This window comes from Chlorocebus sabaeus, chromosome 1 (genome assembly GCF_047675955.1).
Source record: "Chlorocebus sabaeus isolate Y175 chromosome 1, mChlSab1.0.hap1, whole genome shotgun sequence".
Taxonomy (NCBI): Eukaryota; Metazoa; Chordata; class Mammalia; order Primates; family Cercopithecidae; genus Chlorocebus; species Chlorocebus sabaeus.
Genome location: NC_132904.1, coordinates 5,682,954 through 5,706,656, shown reverse-complemented (window position 1 = coordinate 5,706,656; position 23,703 = coordinate 5,682,954). Strand labels below are relative to the sequence as shown.

At 51.4% G+C, this 23,703-nt stretch overlaps 1 protein-coding gene across 2 annotated transcripts in view; it reads right to left on the bottom strand.

Moving 5' to 3' along the window:
• Positions 1-23,703, bottom strand: part of CPT1A (carnitine palmitoyltransferase 1A) — an 80,606-nt gene that overhangs the window by 52,626 nt on the left and 4,277 nt on the right. Inside the window, exons 1-2 of one of the 2 annotated variants that reach the window (XM_008020975.3) lie at positions 18,510-18,528; positions 1,537-1,690 (exon numbers count right to left, since the gene is read on the bottom strand). In XM_008020975.3, the coding sequence (XP_008019166.1) occupies positions 1,537-1,677 (141 nt within the window). In that variant the 5' untranslated portion in view covers positions 1,678-1,690; positions 18,510-18,528. Of the gene's footprint in view, positions 1-1,536; positions 1,691-18,509; positions 18,529-23,703 lie in introns of those variants that run through there. The other variant, XM_008020926.3, reaches the window with a different exon arrangement.

Below are 23,703 nucleotides of genomic sequence, written 5' to 3'. Positions count from 1 at the left end.
CTATTTTCCCAGATTCCAAGGTGAAAAAGAGCAGCCCTCGGCGAGCCGAGCTAGTGCCTCAGTGACATCTTGGATGTCGCCTTGGTGGGTTATTGATCTGGGCCCAAGAATCCACAGGCTGAGCCCCAGGGACACCTGTGCAGCTGTGCTGGCCCCCAGGGGCTTGCCCACCTCCCCGCCGTCCCTGCTGCCACCCACTCCTGAGCTTAGGGCTTTCTCAGTGGCCCACTTCAGTGCCGCCCTCAGAGACGGAGCACTGGGAAGTCCACAAACTGAACTGAGCTCCCGCTGGGGCTGGTGGGGGTCGGCGGGGGCGTCCACTTTCAACTTGATGAACTTGCATCTAGTTTGTGTGTTTTCAAACATGCACTTATTCCTTCTATGATGTTTAAAATAAATGAAAATACATGGAAAAACAAGACACTTAAAAAAGAACAGAGCTCCACTTCTTTAGATAAACAGAATTGAGAACATGTCGACTCAACTGTATTTGAACTTATGTGGAGAGTTTCTTTTCTTTTTTTTTTTTTTTTCAGACAGAGTCTCACTCTGTCGCCCAGGCTGGAGTGCAGTGGCACGATCTCGGTTCACTGCAAGCTCCACATCCTGGGTTCAGGCCATTCTCCTGCCTCAGCCTCCTAAGTAGCTGGGACTACAGGCGTCCGCCACCACGCCCGGCTAAATTTTTGTATTTTTTAGTAGAGACGGGGTTTCACCATGTTAGCCAGGATGGTCTCAATCTCCTGACCTCGTGATCCGCCCACCTCGGCCTCCCAAAGTGCTGGGATTACAGGTGTGAGCCACCATGCCCGGCCCTTATGTGGAGAGTTTCTAGTGTGTGAATGTTTTATCAACAAAGTAATTATTACATCTACTTGCTGAAGTTTGGGAAAAAAAATTTTTTTTTGAGACAAAGTCTCGCTCTGTTGCCCAGGCTGGAGTGTGGTGGCTCAATCATGGCTCACTGCAGTCTCTGCCTCTCAGGTTCAAGCGATCCTCCCATCTCAGCCTCCTGAGTAGCTGGGACTACAGGTGCATGCCAACGCACCTGCCTAATTTTTGTATTTTTTGTAGAGATGGGGTTTTGTCGTGTCACCCAGGCTGGTCTTAAACTCCTGAGCTCAAGTGATCCGCCCACCTCAGCTTCCCAAAGAGCAGCGATTACAGGTGTGAGCCACTGCACCTGGCCCAGAAAAAATCCTTTTTGAACAAGGTGCAAAGGATTCTGACTCAGACAGAAGATGTGAATTCTAGTCTTTACTCTGCCTTCTATTAAGTAGGTCGCTGGCCCTTTGAGCCTTGATTTCCCGGCCTGCTTTAGAGCATGCCAACTCCCTCTACCTGCCTAATGGAGCTGCTCCAAGCATCCAGTGAGCTAAAGTCTGTGTGATGGTGTCCCCAAGCCTTAAGTACCATGGAAATAGGTAAGTGATATGCAATCCCTAGTCTGAAACACGTAGACCTCAATTGCTGCAAGAGCCCCGTTCTTAGACATTAAAAGGCATACTGTGTAGATTTCAACACATCTCAGCAAACCTTGAATCGGATGAACTTCTTCTTCCAGGAATGAAGTCCAGAGAGATAGATTTGTCTGAGAGCTTCGTGGCTCAGCCTCAGGTCGATCCCATCCGGAGTGACCGTGAACTGAAAGGCCACAGCTTGGTGAGCTTCTGCCATCTTCAGGAATTACCTGGAAGGAGAAGGAGAAAATGTAACACACTTTCTGGGACCAGATACTAAAAAACCCCCATACAGAAGTGCCATTCCTTCTGAACTTCAGTTCTTCCTCCCCACTTAACAGCATCCGGGCCCATGGTACCCCAACCCTGGCCCTGGACATGCCCCAGAACCACACCTCCAAGCCAGCATCCAGGCCCGTGGTACCCCAATCCTGGACCTAGATGTCCCCCGGAACCACACCTCCAGGCCAGCATCCGGGCCCGTGGTACCCCAACCCTGTCCCTGGACGTCACCTGGAACCACGCCTCCAAGCCAGCATCCAGGTCCATGGTACCCCAACCTCTGGCCCTGGACGTGCCCTGGAACCACGCCTCCAAGTCAGCATCCAGGCTCGTGGTACCCCAACCCTGGCCCTGGACATGCCCCAGAACCACGCCTCCAAGCCAGCATCCAGGCTCATGGTACCCCAACCCTGGCCCTGGATGTCCCCCGGAACCACACCTCCAAGCCAGCATCCAGGACACACCTGCTGATGCAAAGTCCATGGCGCTTCAGCAACTCGCACAGCACAGACAAATCTCAATCTTATAGCCAGGCCCTTGGAGGCTGGCATTAGAAGAGGCCCAGAGTGTCCATGAAGGAGTCCACGAAGGAGCCCACGACAGCCCTAGACCCTGAACTTCGAGCACAGATCAATCCCAAATGCCTCTGCCTCTGGTGTCTATGTGGCTGCTCTTTCGAGAAACTGTTCTAGGGTTTCAGAGAGACCCACGGAGACTCCATGAGTCACATGTGCAGACGCCTCAAGAATGGGTGTTCGCGGACCGAGCGGGCCTTCTTCCTCGGAGGCAGCGGCTGAAGCAAAACCTGCCTTGGCAGCCCACGGGCTCAGCAGATCCCGGGGCACTGTATCCCAGACGCAAGCACAGCCCCTGGGGACAGCATCCCCTGCCTGGCTGCGGAAAACTGCTTCTGGGTCTGCCACATTCTTCCCATCCCCTTCATCCTGGCTCCGGCTGCCTTCCTCCAGGCTCCTTGGCACAGCCGCTCAGCACAGCACAGCCCCCATGCCCTCCTGGACCCCCAGGGCGGCGGCTCCTGCCCTTCTCACTGTGCCTCCTCCCCCTCCTCCCAAGCTGCCTGCCACGAAGTACTAAATGGATAAAAGAGAAGCTAAGAGGAAAAAACTATCAAGGACCATAATAAAAATCCAAAAACTCGTGTGTGTGTGTGTGTGTGTGTGTGTGTGTGTGGTATGTGTGTGTGTATGTGGTGTGTGTGGTGTATGTGTGTGGTGTGTTTGTGTGTGGTGTCTGTGCGGTATATGTGTATGTGTGTGTGTGGTGTGTGGGCATATGTGTGGTATGTGTATGTATATGTGGTATGTGTGTGGTGTATGTGTGTGGCGTGTGTGTGCATGTGTGGTGTGTGTGTGGTGTATGTGTGTATGTGTGTGGTTGTGTGTGGGTGTGTGGGGGGGGGTATGTGTGTGGTGTGTGTGGTTGTGGGGGTGAGTGTGTGGTGTATGTGTGGTGTGTGTGTGGTGTGGGGGGGGTGCGTGGGCGTCTGTGTGGTTGTGTGTGGGGGTGTGTGTGGTGTATGTGTGGTGTGTGTGTGGTGTGTGTGGGGGGTGTGTGGGCATGTGTGTGGTTGTGTGTGGGGGGTGGGTGTGTGCATGGTGTGTGTGTGCATGGCGTGTGTGTGGTTGTGTGTGGGGGTGGGTGTGTGTGTAGTGTATGTGGGGTGGTGTGTGTGGGTGCGTGGTGTGTGTGTGGTTGTGTGTGGGGGTGGGTGTGTGTGTGGTGTGTGTGGGGTGGTGGGTGTGGGTGTGTGGTGTATGGGTGCATGGCGTGTGTGTGCTTGTGTGTGGGGGTGGGTGTGTGTGTGGTGTGTGTGGGGTGGTGTGTGTGTGGGTGCATGGTGTGTGTGTGGTTGTGTGTGGGGGGTGGGTGTGTGTGTGGGTACGTGTGTGTGGTTGTGTGTGTCTGGTGTGTGTGTGTGGGGGTGGGTGTGTGTGTTCTCATCACAGGATGATTTTCCTGTTTTCGCCCACTGATGCCCTCTGAGGGCAAGCTCAAAATCAGTGGCTATCACAGTTTCGAAGATCCCGTTACAGAAATCAGCCTGGCTCAGTCCTCCACCAGCCAAAACACGAACCATCCACTGACAGGCCCTGGAAAGGCACCGCACTTCACACATCTGTCCACATTACAGATATCTGTTGACTGCCTCCAATGTGCCTGCCGAGGCAAGGAGCTGGACACCAGCAGAAAAGGCCCCTCTGCCCTCCCACGGCATAGACCGCGCTAACAAGCAATGCATGAGCAGCGCTCTGGTGCAGGAAGGGGAGGTGCCGAGGGGACCTCTCAGGAGACAGTGAAGCCAGGAGAAGGAGCGACCATGGGAAGAGCAGGCAAGAGCTGGAGGCAGGAAGGGCAGGAGGCTGGGGTCAAGGGCAGGAGGCTGGGGTCAAGGGCAGGTGGCTGGGGTCAAGGACAGGGTGTCTGGGGTCAAAGACAGGGTATCTGAGGTCAGTGGCAGAACACCTAAGGTCAAGGGCAGGCCAGCTGGGATCAAGGGCAGGGTATTGGGTCAAAAGCAGGTGTCTAGGGTCAAAGGCAGGGTAGCTGGGGTCAAGGGCAGGGTGTCTGGGGTCAAGGGCAGGTGTCTGGGGTCAAGGGCAGGTGGCTAGGGTCAAGAACAGGGTATCTGGGTTCAAGGGCAGGTGGCCAAGCTTGGAGAGGAAGGCAGAGGCAGCCGGTGGGAGGTGGCAGGGTTTTATGCTAGCAATGGAGAAGCATCCAAGGGCCCAGAGAAAAGGGAATCTGCCACTATTTCTGTTCTAAAGACCACCCTGGCTGCTGTATGGAGCATGGATGGGGAAGCAGGACCAGTAAGAAGCTGAGGCTGTCTTCCATAAATGTGCCCAGGCCTGGCCCCATCTGTCAGTGACAGGGACAGTGACAGCGTGGACAATGACCCACACAAGACAGTCTGCAGAGGCACCCTGAGCTGCACGTGCTGGTGAAACGGGCTCTCAGGCTCCTAACTTGAGCCACCCACTCAGTGAAGCTAGGTACTGACATGGGACAGTCTCAGGGAGGGAAGGAGGCAGGCTGGGGCGGAAGCTGAGAATTCATGCCTGGACCTGCCCCACATGTGATATGTCGCCAGGACATCCAGGTGGAGATGCCACACACTGCCGGAGTGAGGGAGGAGCTGGGCCGGACGACACACCCGTGATGTATCAGCACAGATCCTGCAAGCTCTGCCTCAATGACTCTGAAAAAGTAATTTGGCAAAACTACATTCCACCAGCTATAACCTTAGCTTAGAGCAATTTGCAAAGCAATCGACAATATATATGGGCCAGGAGTGATGGCTCACACCTGTAATCCCAACACTTTGGGAGGCTGAGGTGGGAGGATCGCTTGAGGCCAGGAACTCAACACCAGCCTGGGCAACATGGCGAAACCCCATCTCTCTAACAAATAAAAAATTAGCCAGGTGTGGTGGTGTGGGCCTGTAGTCCCAGCTACTTGGGAAGCTGAGGTGGGAGGATCCCTTGAGCTCAGGAGGTAGAAGCTGCAGTGAGCCATGATCACACCATTGTACTCCAGCTGGGACAACAGAGTGAGACCCTATCTCAACAACAACAACAACAAAACAACAGGATTTACATATTATTTAGTAGGCATACAGCTGACTCCCATGGCCTGGCCAGTTTTAAAGGAATGGATCCCATTTTTGAAACCAGCAAGATCACTAAGCAGATGTTTGCCACAGGCTGAAGAGGGTATCAAAGCAAGCAGCTCTGAACCATTTCTCAAAAAGCCATCTAAGCAGCTGTAAGACTCCCCTGGAGTCTCAAGGTTAACTTTTTTTTTTTTTTTTTTTTTTTTTTGAGACAGAGTCTCACTCTGTCGCCCAGGCTGCAGTGCAGTGGCACCATCTCAGCTCACTGCAACCTCTGCCTCCTGGGTTCAAGCGATTCTCATGCTTCGGCCTCCCGAGTAGCTGGGCTTACAAGCGCCTGCCCCCATGCCTGGCTAATTTTTTCTATTTTTAGTGGAGATGGGGTTTCCCCATGTTGGCCAAGCTGGTCCCAAACTGCTGAGCTCAAATAATCCGCCCACCTTGGCCTCCCAAAGTGCTGCGATTAGCCCCGTGAGCCACCGCGCCCGGCCTCAAGGTTAACTCTTAGCCCCCTTCCCCATCAAAGCCTTGGCAGTAACCATGAGGCAGTCATCCCAGAAGAGGACTCTGCAAAGCATGCACTGTGTCAGATAAAGTGATGTGACTGGCCCCCTCTGCATGACTGATAAGATCTCCTGGGCTTCATACAGAACACAAAGGCATTACTCATGGCAGCGGATTAAATATAGCGTCTGTAGCCAAGTCTCTCCAAAGGTATGTATCCGACGCTTGCTCAGAAATCTAACCTCTGATAGGAAGAGTCAGACTGGAGGTAATTACAGCGTCCTTTCCAGGAGTGAAACGCCCTTGCAGAGCGATCTGAGTTTAATGAAGGACTTGTTTATTTTGACTCATTCAGGGTAACCCTAAGAGTCCTAACGGCCCCTAAGGTGCACAATTTGTTTTTCTACTTCTGCAGGAGCTGAGATGGGCTGTCCTGACCCAGCCTCTCCCTCTTTGAGTCATGAGCAGAAAAGAGTGAACTCAACAAGGGCCAGAGGAGCTCCCTGTGCAAATCTAATGAGCGCAAATCCCACCCTGGGTTCTGGCCTGGATCAGTGGCCTTACGTTTAAAAACACTGATATAGCCGGACCTACAGCAGTTCCTGCTCAGCTACAGTTTGCACCTTTGCTTATTTGTTGTTTGTTTGAGACAGGGTCTTGCTGTATTGCCCAGGCTAGAGTGCAGTGGCACAATCATGGCTCACTGCAGCCTCTACTCCCCGAGCTCAGGTGATCCTCCCACCTCAGCCTCCTGCGGAGCTGGGACTACAGGCATGCACCACCATGCTCAGCTAACTGGTGTATTTTTTTTGTAGAGACAGGGTTTCACCACCCTGCCCAGACTGGTCTCGAACTCCTGGACTCAAGCGATCCACCTGTCTCAGCCTCCCAAAGTACTGGGATTATAGGCGTGAGCCACCCTGCCTGGTGATGGTGCTTTTTGAAGTCTCAGTTATCCATGGTCAACCACCATCTGAAAATGTTAGATGGAAAACTCCAGGCTGGGTGCGGTGGCTCATGCCTGTCATTCCAGCACTTTGGGAGGCCTAGGCAGGTGGATCGCTTGAGGTTAGGGGTTCAAGGCCAGTCTGGCCAACATGGCAAAACCGTCTTTACTAAAAATACAAAAATTAGCTGGGCATGGTGGTGCGTGCCTGTAATCCCAGCTACTCGGGAAGCTGAGGCAGGAGAATTGCCTGAACCCGGGAGACAGAGGTTGCAGTGAGCTGAGATTGCACCACTGCACAGCAGCCTGGGGGACAAAGTGAGACTCCACCTCAAAAAAGAAAAAAAAAATCATAGTTTTAGATTGTGCACCATTCTGCGCAGTACGATGGAAGCTCCCACCGTTCCTCTCCCTCCTGCCAGGGATGTGAATCACCCCTTTACCCAGGCTACCCATGGTGCCAACACTCCCTGCCTGTTACTATACAGGAAAAACCTCGTATATACATCTGTCCCCTGGAATCTAAGGGGAACTAGTTGCAGGACCCCCATGCATACCAAAATCTATGAGTATCTTATAGAAAATAGTGTAGTATTTGCACATAACCTACACACATCCTCCTGTGTAGTTTTTTTTTTTTTTTTTTTTTTTTGAGACAGTCTCGCTCTGTCCCCCAGGCTGGAGTTCAGTGGCGTGATCTCGGCTCACTGCAACCTCCGCCTTCCGGGTTCAAGCGATTCTCCTGCCTTAACCTCTGGAGTAGCAGGGACTACAGGCATGTGCCACCATGCCTGGCTAATTTTTGTATTTTTATTTTATTTTATTATTTTTGAGATGGAGTTTTGCTCTTGTCGCCTAGGCTGGAGTGCGATGGCATGGTCTCAGCTCACTGCACCCTCTGCCTCCTGGGTTCAAGTGATTCTCCTGCCTCAGCCTCCCGAGTAGCTGGGATTACAGGCCCCCGCCACCATGACCGGCTAATTTTTGTATTTTTAGTAGAGACAGGGTTTCACTACGTTGGCCAGGCTGGTTTTGAACTCCTGACCTCAGGTGATCCGCCCGCCTCGGCCTCCCAAAGTGCTGGGATTACAGGTGTGAGTCACCGCGCCCGGCCTTAATTTTTTGTATTTTGAGTAGAGACCTGGTTTCACCACATTGGCCAGGCTGGTCTCAAACTCCTGACTTCAGGTGATCCACCCACCTCGGCCTCCCAAAGTGCTGGGATTACAGGTGTGAGCCGCCATGCCCAACCCTCCTGTACACTTTAAATCATCGGTGGCTCAAGCCTGTAATCCCTGCACTTTGGGAGGCCGAGACGGGCGGATCACGAGGTCAGGAGATCGAGACCATCCTGACTAACGCGGTGAAACCCTGTCTCTACCAAAAAAAACACAAAAAACTAGCCAGGCGAGGTGGCGGGCGCCTGTAGTCCCAGCTACTCGGGAGGCCGAGGCAGGAGAATGCCGTAAACCCAGGAGGCGGAGCTTGCAGTGAGCTGAGATCCGGCCACTGCACTCCAGCCTGGGCAACAGAGCGAGACTCTGTCTCAAAAAAAAAAAAAAAAAAAAAATTCATCTCTAGGTTACTTACAATAATGAATACAATGTAAATGCTATGTAAACAGTTGTTATGCTGTATTTTTACATTTTGTATTGTTTTTTGTTATTATCTAGCTTTCTTCTTTTTCCACAAATATTTTCAATCCTTAGTTGGCTAAATCCACAGAAGCAGAACCTGAGGATACAAAGTTGATTGTATAGGTTTCGTATTGTCCACAGATTCAGGCATCCACCAGGGGTCTTAGAATGTATCCCCCAAGGATAAGGGGAGGCCACTGTAAGTGTAAGACTGCCTCCTGTGGCCAATAGGGAGTACAGATCTAAACCACAGGGAGACACCACTTCACACTCAGGAGGACGGCTAGTATCACAAAGATGGATGATATCAAGTGTTGGTGAGGATGTGGAGAAACCAGAATTCTCATGGATGGCTGGTCGAATGGTGCAGCCACATTGGCAAACAGTCTGTCCGTTCCTCAAAAGCTTAAATACAGAGTTACTGGTCTGGCACCGCGGCTCACACGTGCAATCCCAGCTCTTTGGGAGGCCAAAGCAGAAAGACTGGTTTAGGCCAGGAGTTCCAGACCAGCCTGCACGACGTGGCAAGACCCCGTCTCTATACAATAAACAAAAATTTAAAAAATTAAAAATTGGGCCAGGTGCAGTGGCTCACGCCTGTAGTCCCAGCGCTTCATGAGGCCAAGACAGGAGGACTGCTTTGGCTCAGGAGTTCCAGACCAGTCTGGGGAACAAGCCAAGACCTCATCTCTATTAAAAATCAAAGAAATTATCCAGGCATGATGGTGCATCGCTGTAACCCTAGCAACTTGGGAGGCTGAGGCAGGAGGATTGCTTGAGCCCAGGAGGTGGAGGCTGCAGTGAGCTGTGATTGCACCACTGCACTCCAGCCTGGGCAACAGAGAAGATCCTGTCTTTAAAAAGAAAAATTGTATAACAACAGACTTACCATATGACCCAGCAATTCCATTCCTACATATATACCCAAGAGAACTGAAAACATGTCCACACAAAAGCCTGCACACGAACACTCACGTTACTCATGATAGCCAAAAAGTGGCAATACGTTCTGCTGATGAATGGATAAATATAATGTCCAATCATACGGTGGAATAGTATTCAGCAATGAAAAGGAATGGACCTCTGACACCTGCTGCAACATGGATGGGCCCTGAAGACATGATGCTGAGTGAAAGAAGTCACACAGAAGGTCATATGTTGCTCATTCTGCTCATTCGAAATGTCTGGAACAGGCAAATCTACAGAGACGGAAAGTACACTAGTGGTTGCCAGGGGCTTGGAGCAGATGGGAAGATAGGGAGGTAATGGGTAAGGAGTGGGGGGCATCTTCTTAGGGTGATGAAAACATTCCAAAATTGATTGTGGTGATAGTTACACAACTCTGTGAATATACTAAAAACCACTGAAAGCCCGGGCATCATGGCGAAACCCTGTCTCTGCAAAAACTACAAAAATCAGCTGGGTGTGGTCATGTGGGCCTATAGTCCCAGCTACTAGGGAGGCTGAGGTGGAAGGATCACTTGAGCCTGGGAGGTCAAAGCTGCAGTGAGCCGTGACTGCACCACTGCACTTCAGCCTGAGCAACAGAGTAAAACCCTGTCTAAAAAAAAACAACCCAAACAAACTCACCGAGTGTACACTTTAGATGGGTGAATTTTATGGTATATGAATATCTCAATAAAACTGCTACCAAAAAATACTGTCTCAAGAAGTATTGTCTATTTAATGTCTATGCACCTAACCATTCTCTCCTCAGATATATAACAGTGGGGGGTGGATATGTAATTCTTTTCTTCCATATCCCGTCCACCATAGTGCTCTGGTCATATTAAGGACTCATTCAGCAGCCATAAAAAAGAATGAAATTGGCCGGGCATGGTGGCTCATGCCTGTAATCCCAGCACTTTGGGAGGCAGAGGTGGGAGGATCATCTGAGGGAGGGAGTTCGAGACCAGCCTGAGCAACATGGAGAAACCCCATCTCTCCTAAAAAATACAAAATTAGCCGGGTGTGGTGGTGCATGCCTGTAATCCCAGCTACTTGGGAGGCTGAGGCAGGAGAATCACTTGAACCCGGGAGGCAGAGGGGGTAGTGAGCCGACATCACGCCATTGCACTCCAGCCTGGGCAACAAGAGCGAAACTTTGTCTCAAAAAAAAAAAAAGGAAAGAAAAAAAAGAAATCATGTCCCTTGCAGTAATATGGATGCAACTGGAAGCCTTTATCCTAAGTGAACTCACTCAGAAACAGAAAACCAAATACTGCATGTTCTCACCTATAAGTCGGAGTTAAACCATGGGTATCCACGGACATAAAGACGGAAGTAACAGGCCAGTTACGATGACTCACGCCGGTAATCCCAGCACCTTGGGAGGCCGAGGCAGGTGGATCACCTGAGGTCAGGAGTTTGAGACCAGCCTGGCCAAGATGGTAAAACCCCATCTCTACTAAAAATGCCCAAAATTGGCCAGGCGCAGTGGCTCACGCCTGTAATCCCAGTACTTTGGGAGGCCGAGATGGGCGGGTCAGGAGAGCAAGACCATCCTGACTAACACGGCGAAACTCCGTCTCTACTAAAAATACAAAAAATTGGCCGGGCGTGGTGGCGGGTGCCTGTAGTTTGAGCTACTCGGGAGGCTGAGGCAGGAGATTGGCATGAACCCGGGAGGCAGAGCTTGCAGTGAGCCGAGATCACTCCACTGTACTCCAGCCTGGGGGCCAGAGCAAGACTCTGTCTCAAAAACAAACAAACAAACAAACAATACCAACAATTAGCCTGGCGTGGTGGCAGGCGTCTGTAATCCCAGCTACTTGGGAAGCTGAGGCAGGAGAATCGCTTGAACCTGGGAGGTGGAGGTTGCAGTGAGCTGAGATCGGGCCACTACACTCCAGCCTGGGTAACAGAGCAAGACTCCGTTTCAAAAAAAAAGAAAAACAAAGATGGAAATAACGACATTGGGGATTCCAAAAGGGAAGGGAGGAAGCAGGGCAAGGGCTGAAAAATTACCTATCGGGTACAATGTTCACTCTCTTCCCTTTCATCGAGGGCACTCTGGGTACACTGGAAGCCCAACAGCCACCAGCATACAAAATACCACGTAACAAACAGGCACATGTACCCCCAAATCTAAAATTAAAGTAAATTTGTAAAAAGACTCATTCAAAACAACTGTCATGGCATTAAGGAATTTCTGTTAATTATCTTTTAGGTATTACAAGGTATTGTGGTTATATTTTTTAAGAGACAGAGTCTCGCTCTGCTGCCCAGGCTAGAGTGCAGTGGCACAGTCACAGGTCTCTGCAGCTCTGGGTTCAAGCGATCCTCCTGCCTCAGCCTCCTGAGTAGTTGAGACTGTGGGTGTGAGCCATGGCACTCAGGCAGTGGTATTTTTAAAAAACTTTCCCATCTTTGATCGATAGGAACTAACATCATGATACATGCAATTTTATCTTTTTTTTTTTTTTTTTTTTTTTTTTTGAGACTCAGGTCTCGCTCTGTCACCCAGGCTGGAATGCAGTAGCACTATCTAGGCTCACTTTAATCTCTGCCTTCTGGGTTCAAGCAATTCTCCTGCCTCAGCCTCCCCAGTAGCTGAGACTACAGACACCCAACACTGTACCCAGCTGATTTTTGTATTTTTAATAGAGCCCAGGTTTCACCATGTTGGCCAGGCTGGTCTTGAACTCCTGACCTCAGGTGATCTGCCCACCTTGGCCTCCCAAAGTGCTGTGAGCCACTGTGCCCAGCCTAATTTTATCTTTTATCATGTCTGGGACTTGCTTCAAAATCACTTGGGGTGGGATGAATGGAGGGACGGGTGTGAAGGAGCCACGCGTGAGAACCGGGGAAGGGCAGGGCCACCTGAGGCCGGCAGGCAAGCCTGTCTTCTACACACGTTCGAGATCTCCTGATGTTTTAGAATGTGTCGAATGAAATGAAACACTCGTCCACTGCAATCGGAGCTCAAAAATCTCACGTTTGGAGAGCTCCTCACATACTCCGAGTGCCCCGGGCGCCCACCTCCCAGGAAGCGAGGCACACACTTCTCACCCCATAGCCCATCCAATACAGCAGGGCTGGTAGCAGAGAAATGGCATAACCCATCCAGAGCCAGAGAAGATAAAACCGGGAGCAGCAAAGGTTTCCGGGGCCAGAGTGTGTGGAAAGGTGGCCATGCCCAAGCCCCCTTACTCCATCCCCACTACCCACAACCTGGAAATAGCTGAACCATCCCCACCTGCTTGCCCAACCCAACAGGGTTTTTATGACCCTGGAATAAAAAGGATGAAAAAGGAAAAGCAGGGCCTCCCCGCAGTGCCCACCTCCCCCAGTACCCACCTCCCCCCAATGCCTGTGCCCCCTGCCTCACCGAGCCAGTCTTTTCCAGGTGCTTCCTCTTCAGGCAGGAGGCCATGCAGGGCCCCATGCAGGGACTTCACCTCTCCCCAGAAACAGGGCACACCTGTTCCCTGGCTTTCACGCAGCTGGGAGTGGATGCAGAATGGCAGCTTCTCCCACCTCTGAGTCACCGGAAACAAAGCTGGGGGACTGCAGAAGACACAGCCGCCGTGGCTTCACGGAGGCCAACCGACCCTGGTGAGAGCCACCCAGCTACTGGGCCAGCCTCACTCACTCCAGACGTGGGGCAGAGGGTTCCTAATGTCTCTAAAACTGAGGAACTCTTAAGAATGATAACCAGATAAAGCCATTCACACCACACCCCCCTTCCCTCCCTGGCCCTGGAGGGTAGAGGGTACCAGACCAGAGTCTGAGAGTGGTCAGCACGTTTCCTGCCTTGACGTACCCCTGCACTGAAAGTCAACCTGAGGCCAGGTGCGGTGGCTTGGGCCTGTAATCCCAGCACTTTGGGAAGCTGAGGCGGGAGGATCACTGGAGGTCAGGAGTTCAAGACCAGCCTGACCAACATGGTGAAACCCTGTCACTACTAAAAATACAAAAATTAGCTGGATCTGGTGGTGCGTGCCTGTATTCCCAGCCAATTGGGAGGCTGAGGCAGGAGAATCGCTTGAACCCGGGAGGCAGAGGTTGCAGTGAGCCGAGATCAGGCCATGTACTCCTGGGTGAGAGAGTGAGACTCCGTCAAAATTTAAAAAAAAAAAAAAAAGGCAAACCAATCTGGCCCTCAGCATGCCTTTCTATAACACACTTATCGCAAACGGGATCCCTCAAAGTAAATCGGGTCTGCGGCCTCACCGCACTGGCATAAACAGGACTGGGACCACAGGTGGCTAACCTCACCTTCCTGGAAACAGAGCAGCCAGCTGAGGCAGGTGAGCAGCTGAGACTGGGATAGGCGGACAACAAGCCCAGGGCCAGGGCAGAGCTCTTCTGAGGGCTTGGTGCTCAGGGAGGAGGAGTGGGGGTGAGGAGGGGGTGAAGAAAGCCAGTCACTGATAAATTCCTGGACCTCAGATAAGCCTCACAAAAACTTTGGAAGGCCAAGGTGGGCAGATCGCTTGAGACCAGGAGTTTGAGACCAGCCTGAGCAACATGGCAAAACCTATCTCTACTAAAAATACAAAAATAAACCAGGTGTGGTGGTGAGCACCTGTAGTCCCAGCTACTTGGGAGGCTGAAGGGCGAGGCTCACCTAAGCCTGGAAGGTTGAGGCTACAGTGAGCTATGATCACACCACTGCATTCCAGCCTGGGCGACAGAACGAGATCTTGTCTCAAAACACACACACACACATGCACACACACACACATGCACACACACACACAAGCCCCAGTGAACTTTACTATATTATACAGCAAAGACTGTTTTCTGTCTTAAATGCTTTAAATCACAAGATACTGCAAACACTCAGGCAAGCAGAGAATAACACCGGTGTACCCTCCCGGAATGAACACATTTAACATTTTGCTGTATTGATTTAGAATGTCCTCCCCAACCTCCCCCCCGACACCAGTTTGTTTGTTTATTTCTGTTTTTGTAGAGACGGGATCTCACTATGTTGCCCAGGCTGGTCTTGAACTCCTGGACTCAAGCAATCCTCCCTCCTTGGCCTCCCAAACTGCTGAGATTACAGGCGCCCAGCCCTGCAAAAATTTCTAAGATGCAATAGATACAACCTCCTCTCCCTGTCCCCAGAATGCGGGGCTCATCTTTCCCTACATATTTGAGTATCTACAAGTGCACACAGTACCACCACACACGTGTGACGCACACACAAATGCTCTGTGCAAACTCCTGCAACTTGCTTCTTGTCCACACTGAATTCCAAGCTGCCCCACGCCCACCCACGCAGCACTGGCCCTGCTGTCCCGCACCCCTCTGCTGGCGGGAACCAGTCTGCTCCTGTGTCCCTGCTGGGGTTCAGGGAACTTCTCTGTTCACTTTTTCACTGTTGCAAACAAAGAAGCAGACAGTGGCCTTGTCCATGTTGCAGCATCGTATTTTAATGGGGGTAGAAAAAGAGCATGGTGTTCGTGGGCGCCCTTGGCCTCTGGGGCAGCCTTCCTCATGCCTGCCCTGCCCTGCCTGCTCTACCAAAGGTCCAGATCCTTCTTGATGTGGTCATCCTGTCCTCTTTGCCCTCGCTGAAGTCCCACCTGCTGCTCGACACCCCATCTCCCTGTGTCTCCCAAGTCAGCTTTCCCAGGGCGTCTGAGCGCCCTGCCCACTTCGCCAACGCTGCCGCATCGGCCCCAGCCAGGGGCTTCTTGGAGCGGAAGCACACTCCCCCACTTTGCAGCCTGTGTTCCTTCCACTTCTGTGTGTCCAGAATGGGCCACCTGTCCGCTACAGCCAGGCCTGGGTCAGGGCCCTCCACCTCCCACCTGCATGGGAGTCCCTCACCAGGCTCACTGCGTCTTCCCCTCCCCAGCACCTTTCATCGAGGGCAGGAGGCCAGGGCACCCATGTGTTACATCTCCCCTTCCTGGAAGACTTCCCTGGAGTCCTGGGCATGCCCTGCCAGGTTGGGCACTGTGGCTGGGAGCTCTAGCACACTGGGAGGAAGGGCCCTCAGGCCAGCTGGCGGCCGGGTCTGTGTCTGGATCCAGGCCACCAACACTAGGCAGCCTCTCTGCTCACCCCTTCAGCCCTCCTGAGGCTGTAGCGAGGAGGGCAGCAGGGGCACAGCATGGCCTGAGGCGTGGGCAAGCAGGCATCAGCCTCCTCGGGCTGGCGGGGGCTCTGCCACGTCCCACTCACCGTGTACAACTAAACCGTTAGTCTCTGTGGGCTGGCCCCACTTCCTGCTCCTTCTTCCTCCTGGGGGAGGCCGCCAGGCACACAAGCTGGCCCCCGTCCCTCTGCTGCTGCCTTGGGCCCCTCTGGCTTCTGAACTAGTAGGTGGCTCCCCCTGCACCCCGGGAGTCAGCCAGCCCCCCAGGACTTTAGCTTAAACCTGAGCACACTGCACCTGACCTTCCAAGCACATCCTCAACTTCACCAGCCAAAACTTCACCAGCTGACAATGAATCTTGCCACCTGCCCACGTGCCCACATCCTCCCCAGGGTTTCTCTTACTGAGAACACCGGCACCTGCCCTGCCTGGGGAGAAGTAGGGATGGACTAGGGCTGTTCACTCCAGTCCCCAGAACCTGCTGATGTGAAGGTCCCCGGGCTCGCATGTCCCACCAGCAACATGTCTGCTCTACAGCCCAGCCCTCCTTTCTCCAAGCCACCCCCATACAGAGACTTCTCAGAGAGACCTGCCTAACTGCTCTTTAACCCACGTCACCCCAGGGGCTGGCCCATCTGCAGCCCCTCTCCTGCTGCGATTTTCTTCCACGCCCAGGTCTCGGAGACATATCACAGCCCAGGTGGGGAGAGGTGGTGTCCCGGGGGACGAAGTTTACACAGTGTGACCACTGGGATCCAAGCTGCACGGCAGGGCGTGCACCTGCGCCCCAAGTTCAAGGATGGCTAGAGGAGAGAACAGTTTTACTGGAAAGAAAGGCAGAAAAGAGAAGGAGGAAGAAAAGTTAGAAGGGAGAAATAAGAAAATGCAGAAAAATACAGATGGATGAAAAGGGAACTTAACCTCTTCCCCGTCACTCACTCGCTCCCTCAAATCATCACAGAGCCCTCGGACGGGAATCCCAAACCAGCCCTGGGAACAGACTTGTGGAGGAGGCAGCTCTGGGTAAGTGAAACAGGCCGACCCTTGGGGGCTGTTCCTGACCTAAGACCCCTCCTTGCTGTGTGCTCCCAGGACAGCTATAGGGTAAATCGGAGGCGGCGGCAACACCCCAGCGGCCTCCACCACGCCAAAGACACCACATCATCCAGCATTGTGGTGGGGCTGCGGACGTGTCTATTTTTACTGAAAGGACAGAAGTCACTTCTGAGAAGCTGGCACGGTGGCTAGGGCCTCTGCCCCAAGTGGATGTGAGCCCTGAAAGGCTGAGTGGGAGGCCAGGCGCAGTGGCTCACACCTGAAATCCCAGCACTTTGGGAGGGCAAGATGGGAAGATTGCTTGAGTCCAGGAGTTCAGGACCAGGCTGGCCAACATGGCAAAACTCTTTCTCTGCCAAAAATACAAAAAATTAGCTGGGGCCGGGCGCGGTGGCTCAAGCCTGTAATCCCAGCACTTTGGGAGGCCGAAACAGGTGGATCACGAGGTCAGGAGATCGAGACCATCCTGGCTAACACGGTGAAACCCCGTTGCTACTAAAAAAAAATGCAAAAAACTAGCCGGGGGAGGTGGCAGGTGCCTGTAGTCCCAGCTACTCGGGAGGCTGAGGCAGGAGAATGGTGTAAACCCAGGAGGTGGAGCTTGCAGTGAGCCGAGATTGCGCCACTGCGCTCCAGCCTGGGCAACATAGTGAGACTCCATCTCAAAAAAAAAAAAAAAAAAAAAAAAATTAGCTGGACGTGGTGGCGCATACTGGTGGTCCTAGCCATTCTAGGGGCTGAGATGGGAAGATTTCTTGAGTCTGGGAGGTCGAGGCTGCAGCAAGCCCGATTGTGCCACTGCACTCCAGCCTGGGCAACAGAGTGAGACCCTGTCTCAAAAAAAAAGAAAGGCTGAGTGGGGTTGGGGAGTGGGGGAGGCTGAGCGGGGTTGGGGGGTACAGGGTGGAGATTGCCCACCTGGAGCCCACCTGCTGGGAGCTCACACAGACCTCCTTGCCCAGAGCACACTGGATGCCCAGCAACTCCCAGGTGGAGCATGGGAGCCAGGCCACGTGCCATCCTGGAGGCTATGAAGGGACTCATCACTGAGGTCTGTGCCAGAGCACTTAAGCACCTTATGCTAATCTGCTCTTGGAACCACACAGATGCAGAATAAGAGGCCCCAACCAAGGCCGCAACCCCTTCCTCACAGTTGTCACAAATCCACTGTCCCGTCTCCAGCTCACCTATTCCGTGGTTGTTCCCACCGCCTTCCAAGCTCAGCTCTCCCTGTCACCTGCCCCTCCGCCAGGCCCACCAGCCTTGACCTATGCCACTAACTGGCTCGCAGCTGGGAGGTCTTCAGCTCTTTTTCCATTTCTGTTTTCTCCTTTCTTCATACTTAGCTTAAAGCTCCCAGCACTTTAGCGGGCAACCCATGAATCCAAACTCCCCAAGAAATTCCACAAGAGACATTTATCAATGTCACCTGCCCCGGCTGGCAAACGACCTTCACTTGTGAGTTCCGTGTCCAGTCTTCCAAACACACTTCTCAAGGACGTGAATCCTTGTGTCATCCGAATCGGATCCTGAATCCTGAAGACTACAGACACTTCTCTAACACTGAATGCTACATGAACAATTAGGGGGACTGGTGATAACACATCTTCAATTTTGCTTACGATTATCTTCATTTTAACAACTTTGCTCAATATTCCCCAAATCCTTGGCCAATAAACAGCTCTGCTACTTTGTTTTTTGAAAGTGTTCACTTTGTTCTCTTTCTCCATAATCAATTCCTTTTAACCAAAACCTTTCACCTCTTTCGAAGTCATTGGCCTATGAATCCTAACACTGGCCACGTAATCAAGAAGCCACCCATGACACAGGTCCTTATGCCCTCTGAGCAAACCTCCCCACCCCTGCACCCCCAATCCTGCAGCGCTGAGACAGGCAGGTGGCCGAGGAAAGCAGGTGAAAGGTCAGTCTGACGCACCGTGCATTGCCAGGTTTCAAAACACGCCCAAGGAAAACGGAGATACGGGAATTGCCTCTGTAATATAAAACAAACAATAAAACTTGGTGCGTGATAACAGACTTCCAAGCAAATGGTCTTTATAGCAACTGAAATATGTAAATAATTTATGAGTGGGACAGAAGTCTTTCAACATAGCCTTGCAATCAACAGGTATGGAGATACTAACAGGTGGGTGGGAAGGTAGGTAGGGAAGACACACAGATTCCTTTTTGTGCTCTTAATAATGAAGATAAAGAACATTCCTTTTTTTTTTTTTTTTTTTTTGAGAAGAAGTTTTGCTCCATCACCCAGGCTGGAGTGCAGTGACATGATCTCAGCTCACAGCAACTTCTGCCTCCTGGGTTCAAGTGATTCTCCTGCCTCAGCCTCCCAGGTGGCTGGGATTACAGGCATGCGCCACCACGCCTGGCTAATTTTGTATTTTTAGTAGAGATGGGCTTTTACCATGTTGACCAGGCTGGTCTCGAACTCCTGACCTCAAGCGATCCGTCCAACTCGGCCTCCTAAAGTGCTGGGATTACAGGCGTGAGCCACTGCACCCAACTCAGAACATTCCTTTTACCAAACCCTTTGGCATATGCTAGACAATGTGACTCATATACATTTTTATACTGATGTATTTGACTAGCATTAGATCATTTAATTCTCGCTAGCACCCCAGGAAATGGGTAGTAGGGCTACCTCCACGTACTAATGAGAAAACCAGGGCTTAGATGTCAAGAAACTTGCCCAGTGTCACAGCCAGCAAATCACAGCTCTGGAAATCAAACCCAGGCCCAGGCCCAGGCCAGGCGTGGTGGCTCACGCCTCTAATCCCAGCACTTTGGGAGGCTGAGGCAGATGGATCACCTGAGGTCAGGAGTTCGAGACCAGTCTGACCGATATGGTGAAACCCAGTCTCTATTAAAAAAACAAAAAATTAGCTGGGCATGGTGGTGTGCGCCCGTAGTCCCAGATACTAGGGAAGCTGAGACAGGAGAATTTCTTGAACCCGGTAGGTGGAGGTTGCAGTGAGCCGAGATTGCACCACTGCACTCAGCCTGGGCGACAGAGTGAGACTCTGTCTCAAAAAAAAAAAAAAAAAACCCAGGTCCAACTCCAAAACTTGTACTCTTAAATCCCAAAGCAAAGTGGTAGGTACTACACAAAAAGTTCTACTTAGGATTCCTAAAGTTACAACACAGATATAAAATTAGGTCACTGTTGTAACCAAAATGATGAGATTGCAGCCAGCAATAAAACTCCAGTAAATACAAACACCATCAGCGCCAACTGTAAAATTATCCACATGCTGCAGTCTTCCCACTGCACAGTGCCCACGCACACAGGAGCAGGCTCTGCCTTCTACTCAAACCTAGCTAACAGCTGCCCATCTCCTCCAGCGGTAAAACACTGTGTTGGAAATCCTCCGAGAAAAGGTTAGCCGTGGGAAGTGACAGCTTAGCTCAGCAGGAATACCAGGCAGGGCCTCTAGGAAAAGAGAAAGTGTGAGGCTGGATGACATGGGCCCCATTCCTGGAAAAACTGGAGGAGGCATCGCAGGCAGAGTCGGAAGCAGTGTCTTTGGCGAAGGGCAGGGCAGTTATCTTATCATCGACAACACATTCTTGGATGCCCGGGTGACCAATGCCTGGGAAGGTTCTGCTTGGCTAGAAAGCCAGTTCGGGCCTCTGGGGCTGGCTCCAGTCCGGGGAAACCACCTTCACAACATGCACGGTTTCCAAGGTGGCAAAAATCTGGCCTGGCCTCCTCACTGCTGCCCAAAGAACTTCAAGGGAAGTACCAGGAAGGCTCTGGAAGGACATCAGCAGCCCAGGGGTTTCCCTAAAACTAGCACGCACGTGCAGTAAAGTTCGTGGCTCTTCTGAACTGAGGTGCAGGCAAAAATTAGCAATAATGGGAAGGAAGAAAAGCAGCAGCTCCTCTTCACTGGGCAAGCATGGGTGCATGCTCTCCGCATGGTGTGAGCCACCTCGTTATTCAACTGCAGATATGCATATCTGTAATGGTGCCCCTGTACTTTTCCAGTAAATGTGTATACACACAAATAGAAGTTATTTCCCAAAGTTGGCTGGGTGTGTTGGCTCATGCCTGTAATCCCAGCACTTTGGGAGGCCGAGGCGGGTGGATCACCTAAGGTCAGGAGTTCAAAAGCAGCCAGGCCAACGTGGTGAAACCTCATCTCTACTAAAATTACAAAACATTAGCTGGGTGTGGTGGTGGGCGCCTGTAGCAGGAGAATTGCTTGAACCTGGGAGGTGGAGGTTGTAGTAAGCCAAGGTCGCACCACTGCACTCCAGCCTGGGAAACAAGAGCGAAACTCCATCTCAAAAAAGAAAAAAAGAAAGAAAGAAAGAAATTGTTTCCCAAACCCGATGGAAGCACCTTAGAAGTGAGAATGTGAGACTCACCTTATGTTTTTTGGAGGGTTTCATGTACAAGAAAGGTGAAGGAATTTTCATTATTTGTTTATTTATTTTCATAAGACAGAGTCTTGTTCTGAACTCCTGGCTCAAGAGATCCTCTTGCCTCAGCCTAAGCTGGGACTACAGGTGTGCTCCACCACACCCAGCCTGGAGCTTTCATTATGAAATGTTGCACCTTCAATTCATGACTGATCATTCAATATTCACATTATTTAAATTGGCCACACAGTGAATTTCCTGTACTGAAGTTTATCATAACGGACTATTCACATTTATGGGGTCAATATAATGGGTTGTCAGGTTATAAAAGGAATTCTGGGCTGGGCACGGTGGCTCACGCCTGTAATCCCAGCACTTTGGGAGGCTGAGGCAGGTGGATCACCTGAGGTCAGGAGTTCAAGACCAGCCTGGTCAACATGGCGAAACCTCGTCTCTACTAAAAATACAAAAATTAGCCGGGTGTGGTGGTGGGTGCCTGTAATCCCAGCTACTCAGGAGGCTGAGGCAGGAGAATCGCTTGAACCTGGGAGGTGGAGTTTGTGGTGAGCCGAGATCATGCCACTGCACTCCAGCCTGGGTGACAGAGTGAGACTTCATCTCAAAAAACAAAAATAATAAAATCAAAGGAATTTTGGACTGGGTATGGTGGCTCATGCCTGTAATCCCAACACTTTGGCAGGCGGAGGCAGGAAGTTCGCTTGAGCCCAGGTATTTGAGACCAGTCTGGGCAATATAGCAAGACCCCATCTCTACAAAACATACATAAATTAGCCAAGTGTGGGTAGTGCATGCCTGTCGTCCCAACTACTCGGGAGTATCGCTCAAGCCCAGGAGTTTGAGGTTACAGTGAGCTACAGTCATGCCACCGCACTCTAGCCTGGATGACAGAGCGAGACCCTGTCTTACCAGGTACTGTAAAAATGAAGCCAATTCCCGGCGGATCACTTGAGGTCAGGAGTTTGAGACCAGCCTGGCCAACATGATGAAACTCCGTCTCTACTAAAAAATAAAAACTATCTAGGCTTAGTGGTGCGTGCCTGTAATCCCAGCTACTCGGGAGGCTGAAGCAGGAGAACTGCTTGAATCCAGGAGGTGGAGGCTGCAGTGAGTCATGATTGCATCAACTGCACTCCAGCCTGGGCGACAGGGCGAGACTCCATCTCAAAAAAAAAAATTAAGCCAATTCAAATTCAGACCTTATAGAGCACCACATCAATAAGTAATGGTTAGATAAATACAGACAAACGTGATCTTAGCCACTGTGTGTATGTGAAGAAGTATAAAGAAACCAGGAAGCCCGGCATGGTGGCTCATGCCTGGAATCCCAACGCTTTGGGAGGCCAAGGTAAAAGGGTCACTTAAGGCCAGGAGTTCAAGACCAGCCTGGACAGCATAGTGAGGCCTATCTCTACAAAAAATATAAAAAATTAGCCAAGTGTGGTGGCATCTGCCTGTGGTCCTAGCTATGCAAGAGGCTGAAGAAGGAGGATCCCTTGAGCCCAAATGGGAGATTATGTTGAACCATGATGGCACCACGGCACTGTACTCCAGCTTGGGCAACAAAGCAAGATCCTGTCTCTGAAAAAAAAAAAAAAGTCTGGGCGTGGTGGCTCACGCCTGTAATACCAGCACTTTGGGAGGCCGAGGCAGGCAGATCACCTAAGGTCAGGAGTTCAAGACCAGCTTGGTCAACATGGTGAAACCTCGTCTCTACTAAAAATACAAAAATTAGCTGGGCATGGTGGCACGCACCTGTAGTCCCAGCTACTTGGGAGGCTGAGGCAGGAGAATCGCTTGAACCCAGAAGGCGGAGGCTGCAGTGAGCTGAGACCACACCACTGCACTCCAGCCTAGGCAACAGAGTGAGACTTCCTCAAAAGAAAGAAAAGAAAGAAAAGAAAAGAGAGAAAGAAAAATGAAACCAAATATCCAAGAAAAGAAAGGGAGGGAAGGAAGGAGGGAAGGGAGGGAGGGAGGGAAGGAGGGAGGAAGGGAGAAAGGAAGAGAGGGAGGAAAGAAAGAAAAAGGAAAGCAAACCTTCACGTATTAAATCTTTTTCAGGGTACTGGAGGAAATGACAGTTGGCAAATCAGGGATAAATGCTTTTATAAATGAAGAATCATTTGATAAAAAGCCAAATTTCAGTGAGAGCATATGACAGTTTCTTTCTTTCTTTTTTTTTTTTTTTTTTTTGAGACAGAGTCTTGCTCTGTCAACCAGGCTGGAGTGCAGTGGCGTGATTGTGATCTCGGCTCACTGCAACCTCTGCCTCCCAGGTTCAAGCGATTCGCCTGCCTCGGCCTCCCGAGTAGCTGGGACTACAGGCGCACCACCATGCCCCGCTAATTTTTTGTATTTTAGTAGAGACGAGGTTTCACTATGTTGGCCAGGCTGGTCTTGATCTCCTGACCTCGTGATCCACCCGTCGTGGCCTCCTGAAGTGCTGGGAGAAGTACACCGCGCTCGGCTGACAGTTTCTTCAAGGTTATTTACTTTACTCCTCACCAGGGCATCAGAATACAGTGTTAGGAACGCTCTCTGTGGTGACTCAAGGTGACTCGATGACCACAGGACCCCCAGAGTGAGCCAGGGCTGGTGGGCAAAGCAGACGTCACTACAGAGAGCTAGCAGCTTGCTGCGGGGAGAGAATAGGGACGTGGTCTTGGGTCCAGACGTCCTCAGCCACAGTAGCAGCGTGAAGGAAGGAAGGTGCATTGAGGGGGGAC